We start from the raw sequence: 22,403 nt of genomic DNA, 5'->3' as shown, positions 1-22,403 counted from the left end.
AGTGAAGCAGTGGGGAAAATACTAAAGCTTCTGACCACAATCACTGATTGCTGTTATATTTTCTTTTACATGTTTTTTTTAAAAAAAAGTCAAACTTGATTACAAGCGCTGATTGCACTCCACAAAATTATAGGAATGTGCACTATTTGAGCACTACATAGTTGTTCTTACTGCACCGTGATGTGTTATTCAGTGGAGGAACACATGCTTGTGCCTAATAAATCACACCACTCACTTCTTTGCTTCAATATGCGACAGACCAGGCATAAAAGGCAAACCTCAGAAAATAATGCTAAACAGGATTCAATTCGGCGGACAGTTCATAGAACCAATATTTTAGTGTGTTGTATTGTTACAGACAAGCCAATGGTGAGGTAAATCAGCGAGAAGTCACCTTCACTGAAACAGGCGGTGTTGTTTGTGTTCCTGCAGGCGGGGGCTGGAGGAGTTGAGGGGTGGTGCATCTGTCAGTGGCGTGCGTCCCGCAGTTGCTGCTTGAGGTAGTGCTGTGTTGTGACAAAGGGACGTCTGACAGCATCCATCACAAGACTCCTGCGTGCCCGCATGCCCCCGTGCAAACATCTGACAGCGAAGATAGCTTCTTCATTTCATGCTATTTCTTATCAATATCTCATAACCTTCCACTGCCTGTGGCTTTTAACAGATAAATGGAGAGCTTAAATGATGAATCTCTTGCACCATGTTGGAAATGCTCCATCTTGAACTGAAAGCAAGATCATTTGAGTCAGAATGTCGCTTTGCATTTACTGGATGACAACACTTGGTTCATGGTGTAGGAGCAGAACTGAGGACTTTCATTGTCAAGTATGCTGATGAGTTATTGAACGCAACACACTTAGTGAGGTGTGAGTACATTCAGCTGCACCGCACTCATCCCTAGTGTGTGCTGTTACACCAACACTGTTTTGGTGAATGAGTGAAATTAAAACGAGGAACATTTAACAAACCAAGGCACCTTGATTTTAGTGGAATCCATTTGTTGTCGTTTGGAAAGTGTTACATCGCTGTCAGGTCCAACTAGTGACTCCTCCCTTGTTTTTTTTTCTAGACATTTTGCAACCACTTTCCATTTTCAACATTTTTTGGGCATATTTCTGCACTGGCCAAAAATAAGACTTATGTGTATTATTGCCCACAGGGAAATTTATCATTTCCATTTCAAGGGGAACTCTGCTGATTCTACATAAAAAGGTCAGTGTAGTCATGGTGAGCACTACTGTCTGAAAATAGCAGTATAACGTCCTCTGTGGGTCTAGAAGAGCTTTATGTCTGAATCCCAGTCAGAACATAAAACACTGCGAACAATGATCAGTAGATGGGAGAAGGACTCAAACCATGAAGAGTGGTCTGATGTATTCTCATTGTCAAGTAAAATGTTTTCATGTAATCAGTTAAATAAGAACCAGTACTGAATACTTCAGAGGTCACAACACACACCTCAGTTTCTCAACAAATGTAGCCTCAACATATCTCTCATGTGCAAGAAATTTGAGGAGGTGGGAACTTATTTTCTCTTAATATGGTAATGCTTTGTGGTTGCCTGTTTCTGGAAAAATATTTAAAAAGAGCATTGCACAATCTTGCTCTATGAAATTAAATTGGAACCTGTTTTTTTTTTTTGTTGGGATTCTCGCCAGGTCGTCACAGGATACTCTTGTAGAGTAACTGCTGTTTCTAACTAGATGATGTATTTTGTTCCACTGGATTAAAGACAAACCCCCCGACAGTAACACAGTGGTACAGAGAATTATACAAGGTTTTACCAGTAGAAAGCCTGTCTGCTACTTTAAAGGGGAACGACTTGTATTTCTTAAAAGTCTGGCAGTTTTAGTTCATTTACCATCATGAAGTTTCAGATTTACTGCAGAGTGGAGTAACTTTCAGAGTCAATTCAACCTCATAAAAGTTGGAATAAATTGAATTGAAATTCTTTTTATGAGTATTTTTCTTTCCTCTCCTCTTTCTATGAAAACTAGTGTCCTAATACAGGAATACAGTGGTTGATCTTGTTTTTGTGTTACACTAGTCTTGTGATATATGCTGTTAATGTTGTTACATGGCTGTGCTTCTTGATTTAGGTGCTGTCATGATTGTTTTTGGGTTTTTTGTAGTTTTGTTTAAAAATAAATAAATAAATAAATAAATAAAATATCAATAAAACATTGAATCTCACAGATCAGTCCTGAGATGACAACAGTAATCAGCTGTCATTGTTGTGTCACTTTTGGTCTTAATAGCCTAAAATCTTTGATGATACATTTCTAATTTGTCACTTTAAAAATCACTCTCCTGATCTATGTATTTGGTCATTTGGGTAAATAGTTTGCAGTATAAATAAAGTCTGAAATGTTTTCTTGGCTGAATTTTCTTCAACATTATACCTAACTAAATCATAAATAAATAAAAAAAATCTTATGACATTCACACACCTGGTTGATATAAATGACCATAACAGCAGGTTACTGACAGTGAAAAAAAGAGAATATACAGGTCAAGCTTTGTCTTTACATTTTTATTCACCTTTCATTACAAACAGCTCATCACAGGAAACAAACAGGAGAACCTGAAAGAGAAAAAATAAACTGTAGGTCAGTGAATGTAGGTAAGAAAAGACAAAACAACAACAACCAAGATAACAAAACACATGCAGGTGTATTTTCTGCTGTTGTACCTGATTAGGATTTCTCTGCTGCTGCCTCCTCATCTCCGCCCTTGGTGTTACGTGTGTAAATCAGCTGTGCTCTGTGTTTGGACACCAGTTTGATCATGCCTGAAAGACAAAACAGGATAATCTTCTGTCAGCATCTTATCACTCATTATTTTTGCTCCACACATTCACATGAACCATTCCATGTTTGTTTCTCTTAGTCGGCTCTCAATACAGCTCACTTAACCAGTGACAAACTGGTCTACATGTGAACTGAAGCTTGTTCTGCTACACTGAAATCTTAATACATTACAACACAAAACAGACGTTTTGACAGACAGCAAACTGCAAACCTCTTGATTGTTGCAGATGACATTTCATACAGAAAAATAGAGAAAGATCATTATGATTGTCAGATATCTAAGTTGTTTGCTTGACATCTGATGGGATGCAAGAATGTACCATATAATTTAACTATTTTGAAATTGTAACCATCGCTTTCATCTAACAATTATTTATTTTTATACTTTGTAGAGGAGTCTAATTGATTTCAAAAGAAATGACAAAAACTGTCACAGCTGTGCTGTTAAAGTGAAGTTAGCAGCAGTCACACTGCACTCCACTGTCACTTTGAACAACTGATGGAGCTGCAACAAAAGCATTTTGACGGGGATGCGCAGGCCTTTATATATGACAGCCAACAAGCACTGCTGATGGGTGCAGGGTCTATTGATGGCCAAGAAAACACTCAAGTTCTCACCTCCCTTATAAAATCAACTTTTCCCTGGATACACTTTAAGGTAATAAATAATTGGTCTGAAACATATGCAGACATCTAATTTTCCTGCTTGTTTGGCTAAAATTCCACCATTGTACTAAATGACCAACAACTTAATAGTCTATCAATCAGGACTCTGATAATAAGTATACAATGTCCACAAAAGTGCACACCTACTTTGTAAAGAATCAAACACTATATTCTGCACAGCTATAAATACTTTTTATCTAAATAAAATGCAATATTACAGGTCATCCACATCTAACCCACACTATCATTGAGTCTATACAGATCTGAAAATAACAGGCGTGTTAAAGTACCAGCACACCACACCTCAAAAGTTACTGACACAAATATCATTTCATTCAGATGCAGATACTTCATTCGATCCAGCGAGCAGCATTTGGGGCTATGAACGTAGGAGGTGAAGTTCACCTTTGGCGAGCAGCTCCTGAAGAGCGTTCCTGGCCAGGGAGCCACGGATCTTCAGCCTCTCAGAAACAACAGCTGGGGTGATGAGTTTGTAGTTGGGAACTTCTTTGTACAGCTTGTCGTAGGTCGCCTTGTCGAAGAGGACCAGGTTGTTGAGCTTGTCCCTCACTTTTCCCTTGGACCACTTCTGCTCAGAAATCAGAGAGAAACGTGGCTTCAGTGTTTAGGGAAAGACAAGAGGCCACACCAAACGATTGAGGGCTGATGCTATATGTACATGCGTACCTTCTTCTTGGCTTTGCCTCCAGACTTGTTGACTGGGTCCTTGTCCTTTTTGGACTTCCCGGTGTCCTTCTTCTTGTCTTGCTTAGGAGGCTAGAAACAGGGCAGCAGGTTACAATCTTTTACCACATGCTTCAAGGTTTGTTAAACAAAAACTCTACTTTGGTAACATTATTAAGACAAAAATGTCCGGCTAGTGGGCAGACGCCTGCAGGAGCTCCGGCCGGCATGTGGCGGCCTTGTCTACGTCTTCAGAGCGTTTCAAGCCTCATTATTAGAATGGCTGCTTATTATCATCATAATTAAAGTTTATCAGAACGAGCGTTGTGTCTACATGTGAACATATATTTAGTATTTCTGTGAACTTATGAATGACAACTGTATTCTGCCCGTTATCTGGCAGTACTATGCAGCATGGAAGCATGGTGGAGTTAGCAAGCGAGCTAACCAGCCGCTAAATGACTAAAATTTCACAGTTGCTCGCTACATCCACACACTTTTATCACAGTGTATAAAACATACATCCCCTTCGCCATTTATTCCGAATGATTAGGGCTCGAGATGATTTACAAAAACACGTAAAATGTTAGTTTTCTTTCAACAAAACGCGTCGTAACTATCCTCACCATGTTTCCTCGTCAAGATGTCGGAGCGAAAGGAAGTTCACCCGTGCAAAAACCCCTTAGACAACCTGTACATCGGAAATGGATTAGGGAATTATGGGAAATTGAGTTTTCCTGTGTTTTCACGTTTTCTGGTTATGATACTTATTTTCAGCTCACCAAAACTATTGCGCACCAGTTGTTCTACTATGTTTGAGGGGGGAAATACAAATACTAACATTAACAAAAACTCAAAATGACCAAGTGAGCAGATTTAGATTTTTCCTGTCTTTTGTTAAAACTACACTTGTGGTCACATGACACATTTCGTGTCAGCTGGGCAGGACGTTGCAAAGATGGTGATCTTCAGTGTGTTTGTAGTTAACAAGGCTGGAGGTTTAATTTACCAATATGACAACTATGTCCCGAGAGCAGAGGTCGAGAAAACGTTTAGTCATCCTTTAGATTTGGTGCTCAAGCATCACGATGAAAAAGTCGTCGTGTCGTTTGGACAGCGAGACGGAATCAGAGGTAACTTAACATCACGGCTACAGCGGCGATTGTCAGTGACCACATGACGATATATAACATCTCAGATTAGTTAGCTAGACTAAACAAGCGAAAACAAATATACTAATAATCTGACTAATTGTCTGTGCAAATTTATTAATTAGATCGCACTATTTTGAACTACGTTGAAGTTCTCTTCCGATTCGATGTTAAGGGGAACAGAAATAATGATATTCAGCGGCTGATTCTCTCTTTTTTCACCACTTACAATCATAAAAAAGCATTAGACACCATAGCAAAAAGCCTTAAAGCTGTTTAAACCCACTTTCAGATTTGTGAAACCTTCATTTTGTTTATGAAAACAGAAAAAGGGGCGATTTCACTGATATTTCCCCATCCAGACTACATTAGACCAGGTCCAAATCAAAAACCACTATACTTTGACTTGTCAAATCTGGACTAGATTATTGACAATAAGATTTGACAAGTCCATAAACAGTGGTTTTTGATCTGGACCTGGTCTAATGTGGTCTGGATGGAGAGAAAAAAGCAGTGAAATTGCCCCTTTTTCTGTTTTCATGAGAAAGGTTTTACAAATCTGAAACTGTGTTTTAATGAGTCTCTGGAGTCACCTTCTTAATCTAGTCCAGATTTGACAGGTCTAAGTATAGTGGTTTTTGATCTGGACCTGGTCAAAATGCAGTGAAATCGCCCTTTTTTCTGTTTTCATAAGCAAAATGAAGATATCACAAATCTAAAAGTGGGTTTAAACAGCTTTAAGGCTTTTTTGCTACGATGTCTAACACTTTTTCACAAGTGTAAGTGGTGAAAAAAGTGGAGAATCAGCCACAATATTTATGTTTCCTATAACTTTCCCCTTAACTTTGATCTTAACCCTGAATCGAAAGCTCAGCGTCGTGTATGTTGAATGGTTACTCATGGTCTGACTTAACTAGCTAAATACTGAATCATTCTACCAAGAATTTATAGTCTGTCCGATACAGCATGATACTTTGTTTTGCACGTCTAGGGACGTTTCTGTACTGTAGTGTGGGTGTTTGACCTTTAGGCTGCATGCCTTTTTAAAATTTATTGATGTTATATAGATGTATTTTCAGAAACAAAAGTGCTGTTGCTATTGCCTCATATAAATTTCTGTTGTCATCCCCAGTGGGCCATGCAGTGCTCTCCATCAATGGAGTCGATGTGCTTGGAAAGAATACAGCAGATGGAAAGGACATCCTTGAATACTTAAAAGATCCCTCAAATTATCCAGTGTCTATTCGATTTGGACGGGCCCGACTAAGCTCCAATGAGAAGCTGATGCTGGCGTCCATGTTCCACTCGTAAGTCATCTCCTGGTTTCACATTTAGCAGAAGGGAGCCAAGTCTGCCAGGTTTTAGTCTGAGTGTTGGCAAGCATCCACTCTGCTGAATAGTTGCAAAGCAAGACACTAAATTCACCACTTCTTTACCGTCCTGTGGAGGTGGGCCAAGGAGACAGAATACTTCTTTCATACATTTTGATATTTTCAAGTGTTTTTATTTCCTGTAGTAATAGTAATATCCTGTTTGAAAGTGAGAGGGCTCTACATCTCAAACTAGAGATACACCAAATACTGATTAGATACACTTTTTTCCCAACGTAAAAATCGGTGTGTCTTTGTTTGGAAGTGATTGGGATGTGTACAGTAACACAGGTATGTAAGTATACATCCTTCCTTACTTTAAAGCCTGTGGAAATTCGTCTTGAAATAGTAAAAATGTATATATGATATCAAAGTGTCTAATTAAACAGTCCCCAAAACTCAGAGTGAAAATAAACATTCATAACTATTAGAAAACCTAGTAGCTAAATTTGCTGTTTTGATCTCCCTGGCCACTGGCAAGTACTGTGAGTTCAGTGGTGCTTGGTTTTGGCATATCTGTTTCTCATCCATTTTCTCATATTACAGCTAAACAGTCCACTAAAATATGTTTCTGATAACATTTGTGGTGAGAAATAGGCAATGCGGTAACAGAATCTTGATTCATATTTGATCAGCACTGCCTAGTTTGACAGTTTGATCTGAGTACACGAGGGGACAGTATTTCCAATTTGGATTGAAACTAATTTCTAATACTTTTTAGATGCTTACTATTATGTAAATAAGACTCTAAATTACATAGTTTGAAGGCTATTGTGGATTTGGGTTTCCAGTGGCTTTAAAGTGGATTATGTTGCTCTAGAGGGTTTATGAAATTGCTTTGATGATGAGAGCCGATGCTGCATTCTCTGTCCTCTGTGTCCACTGATCAGTATCATTGGATTCCTGTCAAATATATTAACCTGCTTGTCTTTGTGGGGTTTTTTTTCCAGGTTGTTTGCTATAGGATCACAGCTGTCCCCTGAAGTTGGCAGTTCGGGGATCGAGATGCTAGAAACAGACGTCTTTAAACTCCACTGCTTCCAGACTCTGACAGGTCAGTGCTGTAAATGAAAGTCATTGTTGGTGCAACAAAAACGGAGGAAGTAATTTTGTTGTAAACCATAAAAACCCTCCTAGTCAAACATGATCATTTACTTACCTTATGTTTAGTTTTAACTGAAAATCTCTGTTCTTTCAGGGATTAAGTTCATCGTGCTGGCAGACCCTCGACAATCTGGCATTGATGCACTGCTGAGGAAGATTTATGAGATCTATTCAGATTTTGCTCTCAAGAACCCGTTTTATTCTCTCGAAATGCCAATCAGGTAATAATCACATCTGACAAAAGCATGACATTCTCCATCTTTTATGTTTTTATGTCTTAAAATTAGTACGTTAGTCGATTACTGCTTAGTCGATCGACAGGAAATTCATTGTCAACTATTTTGATAAACAATTTATCATTTTGAGTAACTTTTTAAGAAAAGATGCTAAAATTCTCTGGTTCCAGCTGCTTAAATGTGAATATTTTCTGTTTTCTTTAGTTCTCTGTTATAGGAAACTGAATATCTTTGGGTTGCGGACTGTTGGTCGGGATAAAACAAGACATTTTAGGTTGCATCTTGGGCTTTAGGAAACTGTGATCAACATTTTTCATCATTTTTTGCTATTTTATAGTCACAACGATTAATTGAGAAAATAATCTACAGACATTTGTTTACAAATCAGGTATCCAGCGTTGTGTCCTCTGATGTCACTGTAAATATCTGATTTTGATATTTCTCTTTCCAGGTGTGAACTCTTTGATCAGAATCTGAAGAGTGCATTGGAGATCGCAGAGAAAGCTGGTAACTTTGGAGCTGGATCTTGAGCGAAAGAAGATGAGATAGAATCTGTTGAAACGTGGTCATTTCTAACCACAACCACTGACTTTATATGACTGTGGATGAAGTACAGGTGTTGAGGGGAAAAAACATAGTGCGTATATGTTGGACTGGGAATTAACACATTGTAAATACTTAATGTTTTGTAAATATGAAAGATTAAACTCACGTATGTATTTAAAGGTCTCATATCTTGTTTGTTTTTGGCTGCATGTTTATGAAATCGCTGTGATCAAACTGTTGTGAAAAAAAAACAGTGAAAATGAATGAAAAAAGAGTAACAACATGGTATCATTTATTTAGGCCTTGGACGGCTTTCTTCAAAAAAAGAGGAGCATCTTATAAGTCTTTTAATTCGATTTATGATTCATAATTACAAAGTTATTTTACAAAAGATACTGTACAGCAACCAGTACCAAAAACCAGTTTCTAGTTTTGTTCTATTATCATTAAAACTTCAGTGGCCTTCAGGAAGGAAACAGTTCTCTAGTTGTGTTTTTGCCACATTTCATTGCACCGCATGTCATACATAATGTGAAGTCATTTACATTCCCTCGTTGAATTATTAATGTACTTTGTACAGACTGGGAATACAGTATGTAGAGAAGCACCTTACACAACTTTCTGATGAATAAGTGATCAACATTTCTGAGCTTCGTTTACACTTATGCCCTGTATGACTGACTGAGAAAATACTGTGGTATAAAAAAAAAATCAAGAAGAAAAATATGAAAATACAATGATGACTCAAAATATTCAGCTTCCTCTGAAAACTGAGGTGTGATGATATATTTTAGTCTGCCCTTTTGGACACGTGACCCATCTTAGTTTTGATGTTGCGCAGCAGGAAGAATCCAACAGCGGTGACGCCGCAGATGATCTCTGCTACCCAGAAGGCCATTTCCCAGCCGTGGTGCTTGGCGATTGTGCTGAATGGAAGGCCAGAGAGGAAGCCACCAACTGAGGAGAAAACACATGGATCAATTATCTACTCCAATGATTATACAGTATTTCCTCATTAATCCAGGCCAGTCTGCAGAAGTATCTTACAATTCATAACTAAAGACAACTGGTATGAAATTACTGCAGTTTTAGTATAAAGGCATTACTGTGCTGTATGTCAGGCTCCATATTTATGATTCATAATGTCATATTTCTGAAATGAAAACCAGTCCACTTACTGTTGGCCATCAGGGCCACAATGGCATGTGACGTCCCACAGTAGTTGGACGGGGCGCTCTCATTGGCTATAACGCCAAACAATGCTATTGGTCCATAGGAGGAGAAACCAAAAACAGCACCCAAGACAATAATCCACATCTAAACGTGCAGTTAAAGAGAGTCGTTTAGAGATACATCCAGAGGGTGATATGCAGTGTGCTGAATTAATGAATCTGCACAGTTATTATTTTTAGATACCTTCGGACTGTCTGGAGTGACTGTGACTCTGAACAAATACATGGACACAAACATGCCAGCCATCATGATGATCAGGATGAAATGGCGAGGGTTGCCATAGATTCTCATGCCTTGCTGTAAAAAAAAAAACATCAGGAAATGCATAAAGAGAAATTGGTTTTGCTGGCTATATGGGGTAGCAGAATCGCGTAAAAACAAAGATCTGGCTTAGTTATGAATGAACTTGAAACTGGATGCTGACTGGTCACGAGGAGATTGTGTGTAAAAGGTCAGTCTGCAGTCTGTTATACCAATAAATATGAGTGAAAAGGAACTAAACTGGAATAGAAACAGATGCTAAAAACGATTGCAAATTGTAAAAGCCAGTCCTATTACCAGCTGGTCGTAGCAAATCAGTGAGGTTAGTTTTGGAGCAAAAAGATCATCATGGAAACACATTTTCAGACAGATTATAGCTTCATATATACACTAAACTTAATTTTGCACAAGATGAAAGCAAACAATCCGTTGGGACAATTAGTGTTCTTTTGCCATTACACATTATAACCCAAATAAAAACCAAACAGATGAATAGATTTGATTGTTCTGCCATATTGTTGGGAGAAGAACGCAAACTCACTTTGGCCACCGCCTTGTCAGAGAAGTAACCTGCTGCGAGACTGCCCAACAGGCCTCCAACCTCCAGAGCACTCATGTATGAGCTACCTATGAAGAAGAATATAGTGACTCACAAGAAACAATCAGACAATGAAACTGAACACATTTCTTCTTCCATACCCATAAGTGTAGACTGGCCCTTGTCCTGAATGAGAAACAGCTGGCCCCAGTCGGTGCAGGCCGTCTTCACCCCGAACACCACCAGGTAGGACACAGAGAGCAGCCACAGGTAGGGTGACAGCAGGAACTCGGACAGGGTGCTTTCATCGCTGGAGGCTTCTGAACAGGAAGCAGGCAGAAGATCAGTCCTGTTTGACCAACATCTTTATGTATACAAAGCGATGAGGGCAACATAACATCCCCATGAGAAAGGTTTAGTTGGGTGGGATTTCTACTTATAATCAGATGCCACACATGCTAGTTTTTATCACTTTGCCTGCGCATGAGCTAGATGCAGCTCACACAAGTGGCATGTGAGGGGCACACTGGGTACAGAGTCCACAGAGTCACCGACCTTTAGTCACAAGAGGCACATGCTGTACGAAAACACACAAATCTAGACAATGCACAGTTGTGTGTTGACTGTCAGAAACTAGTCCCTGATTGAAATTAAAATGAAGAATTATTGTGAATCATTCAAAGCCAGTCTCACTTCCTTTGCTTTTCTTGGCTGCTGCCTCTACATTGGGCAGCCCCACGTCCTTAGGCTCGTTCTTGATGACCAGCAGGCAGACAAAGGAGACCACCACGCAAACCATTCCAGAGACCGACAGGATCGTCCTCCAGCTGTAGCTCTGGGCCAGCACTGATGCGATGATGGGGCCCAAGCTGCCAGCCAGATTCATGCTGCAGGAGAGAATGGCCCACCATGTCCCGAACTGAGATGGCTCGAACCACTGACGGCAGAGAATAATAATGGCATGAATAATGACATGAAATCATGACAGACCTGACAGGAAGTGTCATTATCTCACCTTTGATATACAAGATAATTGAACCAGTGTAGTGTTCTGAATTGACAGCAGGTAATAAATGAATGACAGGTGAGGAGAAAGAACTTTTTACATCCAGTACAAAACATATATTATAACACTGGTTCATTTATTGGGTTTAACACATTTTTTCCTTCACCTAAAAATAGTCTATGATGGTTGTCACTTGGATTGGTCTCAATGGTAGCATTGTTAATAATTCATGTAGTTTACAAAGCTATTAAAGGCCCTGAAAACATATTTTCTTTATCTGCTTTGAACACACAACTTTCTGTCCAATCTGATCAGGATATAGCAGCATTTAGATGTAAATGCGTTGACAGTTGTGAGGTTAAATTCAAGTGTTAAATTCCTAATAAATAATGCCAAAAGGCATTCCTCTCTGAACTTTTACTTTAATGGTTGCTTTTCCAGTCAAGAATATTTAATGTTGTATTTGAAACCAAGTTTTCAGGGTCTTTAGAGGAGAACAGTATGTTTGGGAGCACCGGGTGACTTTGTTAACCAATATAGGCCAGTTCCTTTTCAAGACTCTAATATGACTAATATTGTTAGAATATTGGGTATTAATTATTCTTAACAATATGGAGCTACTTGCAAAACAATATTTATTCTTCTGTATTTGAGGTGTCCTTTCCTATGGAAATCTTTCTCATTTGGTTAAAATGACATCTTCCCTAAAGTCCTACAGAGCATGTTTTTAAAAAGACTCTCATAGTTTTATAACTTGGTTTTATGTCATAACATAACTTTAACAGAGTACCTTTGTCTTATATCATTTTTAGGTAGAGGTCATCAGTTAGACCTTGTCCTCTCCCTGCACATTCATTTCCATTGTTATATGCAGGTTATTTGTATGATTTTTAACTGTGCAAATAAACAAAACCCTATGAGGACTATGTGTAATTTTATCAATGCCCAGTTACATATTTATACTCCTTATTTTTGTGTGTTTTATGTGTCTCATTGGGGTTGTACTTCTACCTATAACTGAATCCGGTGTATAGTGTGTGTTCCTCGGTTAATGACAGGATGTATTATGCTTCCTATTTGTTCTTTAAAACATAAATAAAAACTAAACATCTAGAATCAGACATCAGACTATTGCAGCACTGATACCTTGCGCAGCACCCTGCCACAGGGAGGCCAGCCGAGACCCTGGCCAAGGCCGTTGAGAAACCACAGGCCAGAGAAGACGGCTACAGTGGAGGACCAGGAGAAAACCACGTTGATGCCTCCCACCATGAACAAGCCAATGGAGAAGAGCCAGCGGGCACTGACCTGGTCTGAAAGCACGCCGCTGATGAACTTACTGATAGCGTAGGCCAAAGACTGACTGCTGGTGATCATGCCTGAACAAAGGGAGGGGAAGAGAGGAGGAGTATACACAGAGCAGATGAAACCACATGCAGTCTTGTTGAAAGATATAGCTCCAAGCAGCCCTCAGGTTATGTTATAAAAACATGACAGCACGATGCATGCAAAACATCATAAAATGAATACAAAGTGTCTCATACCCAGGTCATCTTTATCCAGCGTAATCTCTTGCATTACAGAAGGCATCACAAAGGAGAAAGTCTTTCTGTTAAAGTAGTACAGCGTGTAGCCAACAAACATGGCTAAAAATATAGTGCCTCTGTAGTATCCGTAACTTGCCGTAGCCATGACTGCAGATTTATTCCCACAAAAATGGAGAAAAATAAAAGACAATCCAGAGGAGAGAGTAAACTCCTGCCGTTTGACAGACCTCTGCTGCCTGTGACAGTGAACTTTGCTTCAGGATTCACAGTGTGGAAGCAGCTGGTTACAAGTGGAGAGGTGTTTGCAATCAGTAGGCAGGGTTAATGGTCAACTTCTCTACCCTGAAGTGGATTTCATCTACCATGTGCTTCAGGCCAGCCGGAGGGGTTGTGAAGAGAATGCAATCATTATTGATCAGTAGTTCCCTTTAGGCATTGATTTATATATAAAAAAGTGTCCTACTTTAACAATGACCTTGGCTGTCTCCTCCTCTGTTCTTGTTTGTCCATCTGGGATGTTGTGGAAGGAGCTGATGGGGTTAATAATTCACCAGGGTGTCCAATAGTCATCCAGACCAGGGGAAGGATCATCTCCAAGTGATCCATCACATAACAAGCAGAAAATAAGAGGAAAAAATGCAGATCCCAGTTTTGTAGTGTGTACAAAGATGCAGAAGAGAGATTAGTTGTGTTTCTGAAGGCAGATTGTTACTGTAAAATAGCTCAAGTCGTTCCAACCTTTCAAATAAGTGCAGGAAAAGCACAGATTTTACCTCTACAGTGGTCTATACTTCACAGAGGGTGACAGGCTATGAAAGTCGCAGCCTACATAACAGCCTTAAGTGCAAACAAGTAGCTACCTCTGTGTGTCCTTTTTTCTCTGCAGCACGGTTAACTTATCTACCCAGCAGTGTGGCGTGTTGGACATTCGCAAAGGAACTTTTAAATCTCAGTTTTTATTTGTAGATCTGCTGATTTGTACGTTGTATTGTGAATCATGAATTATAATAAGTTTCCGCATCATGTGGACCAACTGGCGCCGCCCAGTTACTGATAGTGACTCTAATAATACAACCATTGCTACGAGCTACAGACCACACAGCATGGATATAGGCTATTATAAGTTCTTACTATTATATTAAATTTTTACTATACATCCATGCAATACAGCCTCCAGCCTACAAGACACAAACATCGTGATGAAAACACACACACACACACGTTTTATCGACCGTGTTTATCGACGCTGTTGTTGTGACAGGCAGTTGTAACAGATAATAAGTAACAACTAAATGTTAAGCGAACAATTTCCAATTCAACCTGTAGTAATTAGCCAAGTTAGCAACTTCAACTGACAATAAATGGGCGGTGCAGCACTGCGGCGACTGTTAACTTGAAAGTAAATGGATTTTACGTGTCTTGAGTTAAGTTAATTGTGAATTTCAAGCTAACGATTAGAGCTGAGGAGATGAACGTTAACCGCTTTCGTTTTTATTGTTGTTTGCTTGCTTGTTGGCATTTTTCTCGTTAAATTCAGTTAAATGTACGAATGATGCTCTTTTTCGCTGTTACTCTGTTAGCGGTATCTAGGTATAATGTCCACAACTGCGGAAATTGTTACCGATGTTGTGTCGAAGTTTGTTGTCCCCTCAAATATGTTCCCCTTCTGTTAGAATTGTGTTTTCCTCGCACCACGGCTGCGGTTGCGATTTTTTTTTTCTAGTATGGCGAAGTCATGACCCGCCATACTCTGCCTCTGATTGGCTTACCGTGATATTTTTAATTTAACTCTAACCAATCCCACTCCTCATATCTAAACCTAACCAACCCAACCAACGAAGGCAACGGGTACTAGCCAATCAGAGGCAGAGTAGGGCGGGTCATGACTTCGCCATCCTAGGAAAAAAAGATTTGCATCGCGCTTGGAGTTAGGACTTAGTTTATGGTTATGATTATGGTTAGGCGTAGAAGAGATAACTGGTCGGGGTTAAGGTAAGCTTGGGGTCAGGTTAAGCACCTCAGAGGACGGCTGGTTGGGGTTAGGGATAAGGCAGGTAAGGGGAAACACATATCGACGAGGAAACAGACTTCGATCCAACACCTGTTACTTCATAACCCCTCCTCCTGCCAGCTCGCGCATATGTTGCCAGGGCAACTGTCAACAAACATTTCCAAATTTTCAACAGATGCTTGCTAAATTGTGGCCACGTTTTATCCCCAATGTGATCAAATTTATAACTAAAAAATAGCTCGTATTATCAGTCTTTGAAACTTGTTTACAAAAAACAAGACAAAACAAAAAACTAGAAAAGTTATCTAACTTTTTCAGGCTTATTCATCCTCAGTTGCGCTGGACATCAGTATCCCAGGATCATGGTAAGTAACAATAGGTTGAAATAAAACAGAAATAGCATGTGTAGATTTGGATTAGACCATTGCTCACTGTACTTTTCATATAGTTAACCTGCCCACATGCGAAATGCTGCAGTTTTATAGGCATTTCAGTGTAGTGATAATAGTAACTTAGTGTGAGCGGTTGTGTGTTGACACATCTGGTGATGTTAACCCTTGCAGAGAGTGGGGTCCAGCTCCGCGACTTCAAGGAGCTCTTTCACCCGTCGGTACCGCACCCGGGCCCCCACCTCTGAGGTGGACGAGAGCCTGTTTGGGAGCGCCACACCGGTGAGTGTGTGTAATATAGCTGAAGTTAAAATGTGTTTTTTTTTATTCCTACGAGCAGCAATTTATTAGTTAGTTGACCATCGACAAAATATACAAATATTGATCTTCCATTTTATATACACTGTATTAGCATACACAAGGAGCGCTAATACTATAATAATAATAGTCGATGGAATGATATCAATCAAAAGCATAAATAAGCCATCAAAGAACCAAAGACGATCAAACAAATAAACAGAAACCACAGCAACAACAACAACAGAAAAAGGAAGGATTTTGAAGGAAGTGTTTTTGGAATTCCTATGGCATCACCAGTGTCCCTGTGCTGATATCATCAGTCTGTGTCTTTGGTGTAATAGCAGTCCAATGTGCCCAGTTTTGAAAATCTGTCATAGAAAGTATTTTATGCTGCTGCAAGGCTGGAGAGGATACATGTATGTACGTATATGGGTTTGTGAGATTTTGCTAACCCTGTCCACAAATCATCACAGTCAGACAGACGTGGAAACTCAGCCTCCATGGCCAGGGATCCGCCCCTAAACAACCAACAAGGAGAGACTCTTCAAATCATCACCAAGGACCTCATTCGCAATCTCAAGTAGGCAATATCTCACTCAGATTGTCTGTCAGTTTCTCTGTGCGTGTGAAAAACAAATTCAAGTAGCTACATTTCAATTCAACTGTAAATTTGGAAAGTGGATGCTTATCAATAATTTACCCACATCCAATATCACAATATGATAATATGATTACAACACAGTCATTATGCAGTATTAAAACCAACCTGTTTTGTCAGAGTCCCATATAAGGATCCTTCTGGAGAGTCCATCATTCTACCATCAGCTGCATTTGAGCAGATCACCTCAACATCCCAGGTTCTCACCAAGGAGGAGAGGGAGGCGTTGAAGGCGGCTTATCAGAAGAAGAAAGACGAGGAAATTGTAGGAAACACTGAACAACTCCAATCACGCTAAAAATGTTGTTTAACTTGCAGATTGCCAATAACACAATAACCTCTCATCCAGAAAGCTGCAGAGGACCGGAAGCGTCAAATCTATGAGGCAGATCTGTCCCGTAAGAAGAACCCGGCGCTGACTGAGCTGGAGATAGAGGCCCGAGACCGAGCGCAGCGCTTGCTGGAGCGGGCCAACGCCCTCAGGATGGAGCAAGAGGAGGAGATTAAAAAGCTCAACAAGGTATGAAGCTGTACTGTGGATACACAAAAGTTTTTAAAATGTGCCTGAGAGTGAATCCTTCATTCACTGGCTGAACTGCTGAATTGTATGAGCAACGTTGTGTATCTACTGTGTGTGTGTTCATCGTTCCTACAGCTGATTCTGGGTGCTCAGTGCCAAGCCACACGCGATGCCCAGATCCAGGAGAAGAAACAGATCCAGACGGAGTTGACAGAGGAGGAGAAGCGTCTGGATGCCATGATGGAGGTGGAGCGCCGCAGGGCCTTGGAGACTGTGGAGCAGATTGATGAGCTGCGCAAACAACAGAGGATCAGGTGAAAGGACAAACACACAATTATATTCTCATTCACAGATTGATTTAAACATGACTTCCATTCTTGTCATAAGACGTAGGCGATTGATGAGGTGCGGATGCAAAGATTTTTGTGAAGTTTTGTGTCTGTGGGTTATATTCCAGTGGAATGCAGCAAATTTACAACCAGATCCAGCAGCGTAGGGAGGACAGGCAACTGCAAGACGAGATGAAAGAGCAGGAGAGATACCAGATCCGAGAGAATCAGGAGAAAATGAACCTGGAGGATCTCCAGGTGCTGACACAAGGGGGAGACAACACACACAGACACCCACTGAAAAATCAGTCACTTACATGCTGAGAGGGAAATCCAGTCATGTATACGTGTGTTTGGAGTATGTTTTTGACTGGCTGTCTTCTTCCAGGCTGTGGAGAAGAAGAAGGAGGAGCAACAGCGTCTGCAGCAGGAGATCATGCGCATCAACAATGAGACCTTGAGGGCCAAGGAGCAGAGGAGAGAGGCGGAGAAGCTGGCTGACAAGAGAGACATGGAATACATCAAAAACAAACTGGTCAGATAAAAAGCAAATGATCTCAACAGACCATCTCCATGGATATACAGCTAAACAAACAGTAACACTAGGACAGTTCATAACAGCCATCAGTGTTCAACATATTTCTGATTTATTCTACCATTCAAATATTGTTCACTTTTCCAAGTGTGTTTAAAAAAAAAAAGAAGACATTTCATGACTCCTACAGGAGCGGGAGGCAGAACATGAAGAGCAGCAGAGGCAAATCAAGAAGGAGAAGGAGTTGGAGATTGCCAGGCTGAGGGCCCGGCAGGAGAAAGCTAAAGACTACAAGGCAGACCAGGTCAGGAATAAAACCACCTGTTGATTTTTAAAAGCCTTGCAAACCACATCTTACCCCAATTACAGATTACTAATTAATACATTTGTATAATTTTGTGTGTGTGCCCGTCTGTGAATTTGGAAGGATGAGCTCCGCGCTCGGAGGAACCAAGAAATAGCTGACAGAGAATGGAGGAGAAAAGAGAAGGAGCTGGCTGCCAAGAAGGCGGAGGAGGAAGCGATGCTGAAGGCAGCTCGAGTGGAGCAGCTTCGCTGCAAAGAACACTTCCTGTCCATCGAAGCTGGTCGAGAGAAGGCAGAGTTTGAGAGAGTGCTGAAGTAAGAAACTGTGGACACAACTACCTCAAGTCATAACTGGACAGTCTTTGTACTATCTTGCAAATTGAGCTGTAACATTCATTCATTTCTCCACACAGGGTGCAACAGGAGACGATCGTCAAACTGAAAGAGGAGGAGGAAAAGCTGCGTCAGAAGGCGCTCCACCATTCTGAGGCCATCAGGCAGCAGGTGAAGGAACGTGAGCTCCTGGCTGTAGCCAAGCGCAGAGAGTTCTTCAAGGAGGCTGATCAGCTGAGCGAGGAGGCCCGGCAGAGACGTGTGCGCCTTGATGAGATCAAAGAGAAAAAGCTCAAGGAGCTCAAGTAAGTGCACGCAGGTTGATGGACCTTTTTTTGCGACTGACCTTGAGTCATTATGTATGTGTTAACAGAAAAAATGTGAAATGTGTTTGTCCATGTGCAGGGCTACAGGGCTCTCTGAAAAATACTGCAGCGAAGTGGAGAGGAAGGCCCGGGCTCTCTGATGCCCTCACAACTGGATTCAACCCTCATCTGACTCATATCCACATTCACATCAGCACTTAATGTAACATGAATGTAACATGTATAAGACTGTACCAATATGGTTATATTTCACTTAAATGATTGTTTTAGAAGCTTTTGATCATCACTACGTTCACATTTTGGTGGTTCATAATGTTTTAGGATGAATCTTGGTGTGCATATTGCAAAAAAACAAAATAAAGTGACTTGTTGAGACATTAATACTTCCTCCCAAACAGAGACTGAGTCCACTGAACACCAGGTACAATTTTTAGTTTTTATTTAGGCTAGTATTTCCCTTTCAGTTAAGTCATATTCTTCCATTTATCAATGACAGATCCCCTTTATTATTAATATGCATGACAACAGAAAGGAATTCAACTTATGGTAGGGTTAGGATGACACTTTACACACACAGCTTAAAGCATGTAAGAAGTTAAGTACATCAAGGTAAATACAGGCTCTTATTTCAGACCATTCTTGACAAAGAACTGGATGTACTGAGACCTAATTTCTTCATCATAACCATCTACACACACAACCTACAGGAGTGTTTATGGATCTAACCGAGTTGTCATTAGGACACCAAAGGTTCCACCAGCCTGCCGCGTCTTCTGCCTCCTTGTTTGTTCTTGCTGCTAAAGCATGACGGAGGAGGAAACAGGACAGGAAAGTGGGTGGAGGACAGATGGTTGGGGATGAGGGAGGGGGGGGTCCTCCATCTAAAAGTTTTCAATTCGTCATGTTCACATCTGTACACGCAAAAAAAGTAATGGTGACCGAGGGAAACACCACAACACCTGGCATACACGGACCTCAGCACAAGGAGGATTCGGAGTAAATACACACACACGGTACGGTTAAGGGTCGAGGGGCCCTGGGGTTTGGTAGCCATGGTCCCGTTCCTTGCACATACACAGATACAGTCTCACACAAGCACTGTACACGGCACAAGAGGTCACCTAAATACATGGAGCCGATGAAGGAGAGCTAACATCTAGAAGGGTGGATTGAATAGCCCAATACAGGCTGAGAGGGGGTTAAAATTCTTATTTAGACCATCAGGTCACACTCACCCACACGCACACGCGCGCACACACACACACGCACACACACAAACACACCCTCATTCAACCAGTGACATACGTCTGTATGCATTTAAAACTCCATAAAGCTACACGCCTGTGCAGAATATACTATCATTACTTAGTGTTGCTAGCTATAGCCATTGAAATGGCAATATATGTTCAAATATTATATGTAACCTTTTTTTCCTCAGAATATACAATGATGAAATGCATTATACAGACAAACGAGACAATGTAAGCTGTTCACATGTTCAGTACATCAAAAGTAAGAGCTTCTCTACATTAATTTCTTCACGAGTGCAAAATCCAATGCTCCTCCACCTACTTCAAAGGTTCATTGCTGAGCTTTAAGCAAGTCCACTTCCGCCGAAACAATAAAAAAACGACATAATGACATAAACATATACAGAAAAAACAATTCTCTAAATAAGTAGTCATAAATATGGAATGTGTAAAACAAAGAAACATGATGTGTGGTCCGATTTCTTTTCAAACAATACAAATAAAAGTCCTTCAATGCAGTTAAACGTTTTTCTCTTGTAACAGACAACATAATAAAAAAATAGTACTCAAAACGAGAGTGGGCTGTTGCTTGCTTGTGGCCCCTGTTGTGAGTAGAAGACCATGGGAAGCTGGTGAGGAACACAAAGAGAGAAGGACAGATGGGAGGAAGGTGTTGGGTCAAGTCGTGGTGGTAGGGGTCGGGGGAGGAGTATGGGCTGTGGGGTGTTCACATGCCGTAACCGAAGCTGGGCTGTGGCGGCTGGGCGTAGCCTGGTGCTGCTGTGTAACCGTAGCCGTAGGCCTGCTGAGGAGGCACGGCCACGTTGGGCCCTGCTGTGAGCATGAGCTGGGGTGTGCCTGCGACAGAAACATCAGAAAAAACTTGTTAAAAGAGCAAAGTTGTGGTTATATTGTCAAAAAAAAAGATCCCTTATTATCATCTGTGTTTGGTCTTTTTTACCGTAAACAATGGGTTGAGACTCTGTAGCCTGCTCCTCCTGTTTCCTCAGGGACTCGGAGGCTTCAAGTTTGTCCACCTGGTGGAAAACAAAACAGCAGCAGCGGCATGAGACTTCAGTTAGACTGTGGAAAGGGGGGGAGAGGGGGCGCTCTTATAGAACAAGGGCTGAGACGCCGGGTTTGTAAAAACTGACCTCTGGGTTATTTCACTGGCTGACGGATGGGACCATTCCTGACGGGCGAAGACGAATACAGTCCAGATTTAAATAAAAACAGGCTGCAGGAGGCAGGCCTTTCTACTGTGTTGGAGGCCCTCTATGAAGTAATTGGAGTATCTACTACTAGAAAACTACTGGCTACTCTATCAAGCTTGGTTACAATAATCCATCAGGTACACATCCACTTATTTGTGGGAGATAAAGCAGTCTAATTAGGGATTAGGAGGGGAGACAAAAACAGCTACTGGGCAATAATGGTCCCACCATCCAGCCACCCAAAGCATCTACTCTAACATGTTGAGTATGTAGAGAACCAACCCCTCACCAGTACAAACAGACCCACAGCTGGTTAAGATTTCACCGCTGTTCACCAATGTTCTGAACATTTTTACACGAAAGTTGGTGGACAGACGGGCCTCAGAACAAGACATCATTTATTTACAGATTTAGGTTTACATCTTCTGCCATGAAGTGATTCCTTTTTGTGTTGTAATTATATAACTAACAGAGGTAAAGACTTGATTTTTGATATGACATATTATATCTTTAAGTGAAGAAAATCACTTTAACTGAAGAGAAATGATGTGTTTGGGTTCAACTTAACTGTCAAAGTAACTTTTTAGCTTTAGTTTATTAGATTTTTGTTATTTACATTGAGTGCTGGTATCAGTGTATTTATTTGAATATGAATAACATATAGATTAATACAATTTATCTAGCTTAGTGTTAAAACTTTAACTACTTGGAACGTTGTGCAAACATTTGTTGTCTCATTTGCTATTCTGTTGTTTCCCGTTGCCACAAAACACCAAAAAAACAACAACACCCTAATTACCACCCATATGCTGTGTACTGTCACAGTGTCTATATTTTGCTAGACGTGCCCCAGGCCCTGGCACACGGCCCAATTAAATCGATGCCTTCGTGCCAACAGCTAGAAGAAGCAGCCTTGAGAATCAGCTTGCTAAAACTGCCTTGTTGCTTTAGTATTTGCTGAGCGGCTCAGAGGCAGAAAATGACCGGCAGAAGACGAAAGGAGAAGCTAAATTCAAAGAATTAAGCAGCCAGCAAAAAGCTTCAGAAATTATCCACAGCTCCAACAGTGTAAAGCTTAGA

General features: G+C 40.7%; 5 protein-coding genes across 8 annotated transcripts in view; 2 read left to right on the top strand and 3 right to left on the bottom strand.

Annotated features, from left to right (window-relative positions):
* Positions 1-2,518: 2,518 nt before the first annotated feature.
* On the bottom strand, positions 2,519-4,865 carry rps25 (ribosomal protein S25). The gene is made up of 5 exons (XM_067594307.1): positions 4,787-4,865; positions 4,164-4,253; positions 3,882-4,065; positions 2,693-2,791; positions 2,519-2,584 (listed from the first exon to the last, which is right to left on the bottom strand). Exons 1-4 carry the CDS (start codon positions 4,787-4,789, stop codon positions 2,697-2,699), a joined length of 372 nt encoding a protein of 123 aa, XP_067450408.1. The 5' UTR covers positions 4,790-4,865; the 3' UTR covers positions 2,519-2,584; positions 2,693-2,696.
* Positions 4,866-4,982: 117 nt separating this feature from the next.
* trappc4 (trafficking protein particle complex subunit 4) lies at positions 4,983-8,746 on the top strand. Its single transcript, XM_067594306.1, has 5 exons — positions 4,983-5,293; positions 6,444-6,618; positions 7,632-7,735; positions 7,880-8,006; positions 8,473-8,746. Exons 1-5 carry the CDS (start codon positions 5,080-5,082, stop codon positions 8,549-8,551), a joined length of 699 nt encoding a protein of 232 aa, XP_067450407.1. The 5' UTR covers positions 4,983-5,079; the 3' UTR covers positions 8,552-8,746.
* An 81-nt stretch (positions 8,747-8,827) lies between these two features.
* On the bottom strand, positions 8,828-14,896 carry slc37a4a (solute carrier family 37 member 4a). The gene is made up of 8 exons (XM_067594301.1): positions 13,150-14,896; positions 12,752-12,984; positions 11,293-11,536; positions 10,761-10,919; positions 10,603-10,688; positions 9,984-10,097; positions 9,746-9,884; positions 8,828-9,524 (listed from the first exon to the last, which is right to left on the bottom strand). The coding sequence occupies exons 1-8, from the start codon at positions 13,295-13,297 to the stop codon at positions 9,358-9,360; spliced, it is 1,290 nt and encodes a 429-aa protein (XP_067450402.1). The 5' UTR covers positions 13,298-14,896; the 3' UTR covers positions 8,828-9,357.
* A 231-nt stretch (positions 14,897-15,127) lies between these two features.
* Positions 15,128-19,240, top strand: cfap45 (cilia and flagella associated protein 45). Of its 2 annotated transcripts, none has more exons than XM_067594300.1 (13): positions 15,128-15,144; positions 15,482-15,528; positions 15,727-15,834; positions 16,326-16,432; positions 16,631-16,775; positions 16,860-17,030; positions 17,166-17,344; positions 17,488-17,617; positions 17,748-17,894; positions 18,085-18,198; positions 18,322-18,515; positions 18,614-18,838; positions 18,939-19,240. In XM_067594300.1, exons 2-13 carry the CDS (start codon positions 15,526-15,528, stop codon positions 18,997-18,999), a joined length of 1,584 nt encoding a protein of 527 aa, XP_067450401.1. In that variant the 5' UTR covers positions 15,128-15,144; positions 15,482-15,525; the 3' UTR covers positions 19,000-19,240. The 2 variants fall into 2 exon arrangements, with proteins under 2 accessions (XP_067450401.1, XP_067450400.1); XM_067594299.1 differs by lacking the exon at positions 15,128-15,144 and adding an exon at positions 15,188-15,206.
* A 41-nt stretch (positions 19,241-19,281) lies between these two features.
* LOC137185857 (clathrin heavy chain 1-like) overlaps positions 19,282-22,403 on the bottom strand; it is a 30,282-nt gene continuing 27,160 nt past the window's right edge. For 2 of the 3 annotated variants that reach the window (XM_067594296.1, XM_067594297.1), the window contains 2 exons: positions 21,071-21,146; positions 19,282-20,967 (listed from right to left, as the gene is read on the bottom strand). In XM_067594296.1, the coding sequence (XP_067450397.1) occupies positions 20,837-20,967; positions 21,071-21,146 (207 nt within the window). In that variant the 3' untranslated portion in view covers positions 19,282-20,836. Of the gene's footprint in view, positions 20,968-21,070; positions 21,147-21,263; positions 21,302-22,403 lie in introns of all 3 variants that reach the window. The other variant, XM_067594298.1, reaches the window with a different exon arrangement.

The sequence above is a fragment of the Thunnus thynnus genome, chromosome 7 (assembly GCF_963924715.1).
Source record: "Thunnus thynnus chromosome 7, fThuThy2.1, whole genome shotgun sequence".
NCBI lineage: Eukaryota > Metazoa > Chordata > Actinopteri > Scombriformes > Scombridae > Thunnus > Thunnus thynnus.
The sequence above is the reverse complement of the archived record's forward strand: the minus strand, read 5'-3'. Positions and strand labels throughout refer to the sequence as shown.

What these genes read in the sequence shown, in the direction of transcription:
- rps25 (XM_067594307.1), bottom strand. An exon ending in GAGGCAAAGCCAAGAAGAAG is followed by an intron (nt 4,066 to 4,163) that starts GTACGCATGTAC and finishes ATTTCTGAGCAG; the next exon opens with AAGTGGTCCAAGGGAAAAGT. An exon ending in TCAGGAGCTGCTCGCCAAAG is followed by an intron (nt 2,792 to 3,881) that starts GTGAACTTCACC and finishes TTTGTCTTTCAG; the next exon opens with GCATGATCAAACTGGTGTCC.
- trappc4 (XM_067594306.1), top strand. Translation starts at nt 5,080, where the DNA reads ATGACACATTTCGTGTCAGCTGGGCAGGACGTTGCAAAGATGGTGATC. An exon ending in CTGGCGTCCATGTTCCACTC is followed by an intron (nt 6,619 to 7,631) that starts GTAAGTCATCTC and finishes TTTTTTTTCCAG; the next exon opens with GTTGTTTGCTATAGGATCAC. An exon ending in TCTCTCGAAATGCCAATCAG is followed by an intron (nt 8,007 to 8,472) that starts GTAATAATCACA and finishes TTCTCTTTCCAG; the next exon opens with GTGTGAACTCTTTGATCAGA.
- slc37a4a (XM_067594301.1), bottom strand. Translation starts at nt 13,297, where the DNA reads ATGGCTACGGCAAGTTACGGATACTACAGAGGCACTATATTTTTAGCC. An exon ending in AGCCAAGAAAAGCAAAGGAA is followed by an intron (nt 10,920 to 11,292) that starts GTGAGACTGGCT and finishes CTTCCTGTTCAG; the next exon opens with AAGCCTCCAGCGATGAAAGC. An exon ending in GGGCCAGTCTACACTTATGG is followed by an intron (nt 10,689 to 10,760) that starts GTATGGAAGAAG and finishes TCTTCTTCATAG; the next exon opens with GTAGCTCATACATGAGTGCT.
- cfap45 (XM_067594300.1), top strand. An exon ending in TGTTTGGGAGCGCCACACCG is followed by an intron (nt 15,835 to 16,325) that starts GTGAGTGTGTGT and finishes AAATCATCACAG; the next exon opens with TCAGACAGACGTGGAAACTC. An exon ending in AGAAGAAAGACGAGGAAATT is followed by an intron (nt 16,776 to 16,859) that starts GTAGGAAACACT and finishes CCTCTCATCCAG; the next exon opens with AAAGCTGCAGAGGACCGGAA.